This window comes from Sinocyclocheilus anshuiensis, unplaced genomic scaffold, assembly GCF_001515605.1.
Source record: "Sinocyclocheilus anshuiensis isolate Anshui unplaced genomic scaffold, SAMN03320099.WGS_v1.1 scaffold1495, whole genome shotgun sequence".
Lineage (NCBI taxonomy): Eukaryota > Metazoa > Chordata > Actinopteri > Cypriniformes > Cyprinidae > Sinocyclocheilus > Sinocyclocheilus anshuiensis.
Window position 1 is genome coordinate 986,712 of NW_015558671.1, and position 5,389 is coordinate 992,100.

Sequence of the window (5,389 nt, forward strand, 5' to 3'; positions counted from 1 at the left end):
TATTCTTAACCAAAAATACAAAATGGAAGAAAGAGTTAAAACTGAACACAATCTTGGTACTCAAGCCGTGTATGAACATTTTTTATATATATTTATTTGCTTCTTTTCCATTTTGCATTTACTTGTACTTTTACTTTCAATACTTAAGTATGTTTAAGGTTTAAAAAATACTTTTCGTACTTAAATACAATAAATATCACATACTTTAAGACTTTTACTCAAGTAATATTCTAATCGGTGACTTCAACTTCTACCAAAGTCATTTTCTGGTAAGATATCTATCTGTACTTTTACTTGAGTATGGCTTTCAGGTACTCTATACACCACTGGGTTTGCCAATGAGTGATGCAATTCTGTTTGATTTGTGCAGATTGATTCTGACGTTGTTAGTGTTGTTGTGATTCAGAGCAGCAGTAGATGTTAGTGTAGCATCAGGACTGAAGCTCTGGATCAGCTGAGGGAGGGGGTTTCTTTGCTCATCTCCTGGTATTGCAGGGCTTTATAATGATATGATTGGGGGTTACTGAGTTTCAGGTGTTTCCAGAATTTAATTGCCCTTTTTTGTATCTTTATGATAAGAGGATATTTGCCTAATTCTGCCCTGCATGCATTATTTGTTGTGTGCACGTGTAATATATTTTTACAGAGTTCTGCATGCAGGGTCTCAATTGGATGTTTTCCCCATTTTGGTGAAATCTTGACTTGGATTTGTCAGTGGACCCCACACCTCACTGCCATAGAGGGCAATGGGCTCAATTACTAATTCGAATATTTTCAGTCAAATTCTAATAGGGATTTCTATAGGACATTGTCGTTTTATGGCGTAGAAGGCCCTGCGTGCTTTATCTCACAGTTCTTTCACAGCATGAATAAAGTTTCCTGTGGATGTGCTTTTCAAACCCAGGTAGTTGTAGTGTGTCTGTGTTATCTGGTCAGTGCCTAACGTAAATGTGTGTTGTGTTCCCTGGGATCTGGATCTTTTCTGAAATATCATAATTTTGGGTTTCTTCAGGTTGACTGTCAGAGCCCAGGTCTGGCAGTATTGCTCTAGCAGGTCCAGGTTCTGCTGTAAGCCATGTTGAGTGGGAGACAGCAGAACCAGATCATCTGCATACAGCAGGCATTTGATCTGTGAGTTGTGTAGGGTTCACGGGGCAAATTCCAAATGGAAGTGATCCCTATGCCTTTTACAGTCTATGGGTGGCGCATGAAGTCGAGCAAGCCTTTTGACAAACCTCGATGAGCCTTGTCATGACGTCATATTTTTGCGGCGGAAGTAGTTGCTTTCACGTCCATGCCTGTTGGCGAGCGCCGTTGCTTTATCCTTCACATGTTCCTGTGCATATAATCAGTTTCTATAAAGTTTCGCCATGGCTGCTTTTAGTTCTAGCTTTGATATGCCGTCGGCTAGTTTATCTGAGACTGCGGAGCTCCAGCGTCTGATCGCGGTGGAGCAGCAAAAAGCTCAGTTTCAAGCGCAGGTGGGTAACTCTTCAGTACGTTAACGCTGTGCTGTCATTCAAAACCAGTTAGCAAGCCTGTTTGGTTTTAACCGTGTTTAACGTTCTACTCAGGTTCACAACTTTACGGATGTTTGCTGGGATAAGTGCGTGGACAAACCGAGCTCCAAGCTGGACTCGCGAACGGAGATTTGTCTCGTTAGCTGCGTGGAGCGTTTCATCGACACGACGCTCACCATCACCAACCGCTTTACGCAGATGGTCCAGAAGGGCGCGCACTGACTGAAGGACACCGTCCTCAAGGACAATTTCCACATACTCTTCATGTTCCCGCTGTACATTCAGGAGGATGCACTTTAAGTGTGCTGAACTTTTTCCCTCTCGCGGAAAAATGACCTAAAGCCCTTTCTCATAGACTCCAAAATGTTTATGATCTGTGTATAGCTGTTAAACTAATACAGCCAGCGAAGAACGACTATTTTTGCTGGAAATTATCAGTACGGGCAGTTTCCATGACTGACTGTCCACATCTGTAAACTTGACTGCTTTTAATTGTGACTTCAAATAAATCTGAAATTTCAAAGGAACAAACGTGATTAATCTTCTGTTTTGCAAAAGAACACAACATTTGTGAGCTGTTTTGTTTTTGTATTAAAAGAAGAGTTTTGAAAGCTTTGTTTTGTAGGGATTTGCTGTGTATTGGCACCCTATCCAATATCAGCTAATACTCTATAATCATATTATTTCTGCCTATTTAGTTTAGATCATCATCTAGCCATCATCTAGCAATTTCAAGGGATTGTTAGAGATTATGGCAAAGATATATCCCTCTAAAAGTACTTTCTTTTGAAGAGTGATTTTGTTTGTTTTGTTTTGTTTAACAATCCATTTACTAGTTATCAGCCAAAGCATGAAAAACATGTATTGTTTTATTGGTATTGGCCAGAATTTCAAAGTTAGTGAATCCCTAATATTCTGAATAATTTATTTGTGATTTTATATTAGGTACTATCTTTTATCCTATATATTTTTGACATTTAGCAGTGATATGCATTAAGAAACAAAACAGATGATGTAATGACAACCAGTTTACCTGTCCAACAACTGTTTAACTTTCAGAAAATCTACTCTACTCTTGTGTCTGATGTGATAATGAATTTCATATACTAAAGTGTGATAGAAAAAGTCAAGATCTTTGTAGCAGCATGTCTTCATTAGTGTCACTTGCCATATACTTTCCTACAAAGACTGTCTTTTTGATTTTCACCATTCGTCTATTACTGTTAAACAATAGCACAAGATAGCTTTTTATTACACACTAGCTCTTAAAAACTCTTACAAAGCTAAAATCATTTTAATTAGATTTTGAATATAGTTTCTGGTCTACTCTAAAACCCCAAATCTGTTTTTTCCCTCTAATCCAAAACAATACGATATTGTAAGAAGACTCCTTATGACAGGATTAGTTTTAGGGCAGCAGAGGTCTACTTCTTGGCTTTGAGGCTTTGCCCTTCTTTGTTGTGTAGTGTGCTCAGTACAAAGTGGCCTTTGATAGAGCTGTGTGTGTAAATCTTGCAGGCAGGGCTGCTTTCATCCGTTCTAATTAAAATCAGGAAGCAGATAGGTTAGCTTAGTGCTCTAACTTGATTATCAGAGCATACAGGAAGCCTACAGGGTCCTCTCAAGCAGAGCCTTTGATGCTTTGAAGGAAACGGACTGGACACTGTTCCAAACACACTTATATGTATCTGTACTATTGGAACAAAAAATAGCTTAATATTATAAAATATCTAACAGCAAAAATATGTCCAAAGTCCATACATTACATGGGATTAGATGTACTTTATACTTTTTTCCAACATGGTGAGTAAGTATAGTTTTTAATGGTAGACACCATTGTGATTAAAAAAATCTACTTAACCAGGAAAACAAATTAAGACAACAATAAGGGTTCTGCTAAGATTGTTGTTTAGTCTTCTTAAAGAAGTGCTTGAAGCTCTGAATTAATAGCATTTTTGTATAATTCAGTTTGTTATTATTATTATTATTATTATTGTGTATATTTTTACGTTTTTTTCTATTATTATGGCATTATCTTTTTAGTAAGTAGTAGTTTTTATTATTAAACTAGTTTTTGATTATTCAAAGCATAAACATATCAACTGTGCGAAGGATCCATATTTGTATTTAACCATTAATTTGAACATAAGAATAAAGGCCATCTCTTCAGTGTGAAATGAACACTAGATGAGTTTGTTAGCTTTGATGGCTCAATCTTCAGATGCTGTAGTTATGTTGTGATGAAAGATTTGACTGTGTACCAGGAACACTGGCTTGTGATGTAGGTAGGATTCAGTCTTTGTCTTATCAAGGATGCCTACTATGCCTCAGTTCTCTCTTCAAACACTTTCTTCAAAAGAGAACCCTTTGAAAGAAAAATACCAGAGACGTGGCAAGATATGCAGAAGAATGATCAAAGAGTATTTTCAGAATGGTTGACTCGTAAAATTAGAAAGGAAAAAAAAACTCCTTACCCCCTTTCCATTTTTCTGACTTTGCATATGGTTACTTTCATGCATTATCCTTTTGTGATAATAAATCTACTGCAAAAAGAAAAAAAAAACATCCGGATATAATAGGTTAATGTAGGAAACAGTATCTGACACTGTGAAAAATCCTCTTTTTTTAATTATATGAAGAAAATAAATCCCTGCCCCTAACCTTCACAAAGACCCACTGTATGTACTTACGCCAGGCTGAAGCTTCAAGATCAACAACTTCTTAATTAAAACTTGTGTATAATAGGATCTAAATCTGGCATGATCTGTGTCTGTGTCTGTGCCATCTCTCTTCCTGTGTCAGTCTGACAGAGTCTGAAAGAGCTCTAGTGTCTGAAGCTTCACTGTACACACTGAGCCTGACACCTCAGGGACAGTGGGACCTGTGTTTGCTTTGGACAGCAAAGGGGCCGTCTGGGAAATCCATCCTGGTTTGGCCCCTCTCCATTCTCTGTCAGAGTGCTGCTGTCAGTAATACGTTCATTATTTCCTCTGAAATCTGTAGTACTTAAGAGATTAGGAACCCTGTGTCAATCAGGTCATGTAACATTGCCATCAGTGCTTCACACAGCTAACAAAATAAAATGTCATAAATACAAATATAAATGTTGTGATTATAGTTTCAACATGTCACACCAGTTGATTCAACCTTACAACTCAATCTCATATAAATAACTAATAAATGTTTTTTTTTTTTTTTTTAGAATACCATTAGGCTACTCATTAATATAACCAAACTGAATCTGTATCTATAAATGTATTTATAAATTCTCGTTCTCATATGAAGAGTAATTTGAAGTAGGCTAATGAGATGAAATGAGAGCAAAATCTGTGCAGAACCATCACAGAACAAGGCATGATGAGAAACAACACTGGCGACACAACTTAATTCTCATTGGTTTAAACAGTGTTGGGCAGTAATCAAATAATTCCTAGATTTATTTTCATAATTTTCACGACTCGCACATGCATGTGATGTCCCCAGTGCAGCAGGCAAGCTTGGAATATGGAAAAGTTTACAGGTGCCTTTTCAACGACATTCTAATTTATTGAGATGCACCTGTACATTCAGCAGACAGAAATATTGCATTATATTGATTTTGCCAGGAAAAAAGATTATCTGAACACTGTTGTGTAAGTTTTGGCTTTACTTTACTCTGGCATTACATCCCACCCGCATCCCTCTGATCAGCATGTGGTACATTATATTACTATAATTAAAAAATCTTTTTGGAAAATTAAACAGTTTCTTACAAACTTGTGTGATTTGATAAAATACATAATGAAATATAATCATACTGTATATGGGTAATGGAGAAATTACAATTAGCTTCAAGCTACACATGACAATTAATGAGATTAATACACTTC

General features: G+C 36.8%; 1 protein-coding gene across 1 annotated transcript; it reads left to right on the forward strand.

Moving 5' to 3' along the window:
- The first annotated feature begins 1,278 nt into the window (after positions 1–1,278).
- On the forward strand, positions 1,279–2,047 carry timm8b (translocase of inner mitochondrial membrane 8 homolog B (yeast)). The gene is made up of 2 exons (XM_016477508.1): positions 1,279–1,481; positions 1,575–2,047. The coding sequence occupies exons 1-2, from the start codon at positions 1,371–1,373 to the stop codon at positions 1,740–1,742; spliced, it is 279 nt and encodes a 92-aa protein (XP_016332994.1). The 5' UTR covers positions 1,279–1,370; the 3' UTR covers positions 1,743–2,047.
- Positions 2,048–5,389: the final 3,342 nt, after the last annotated feature.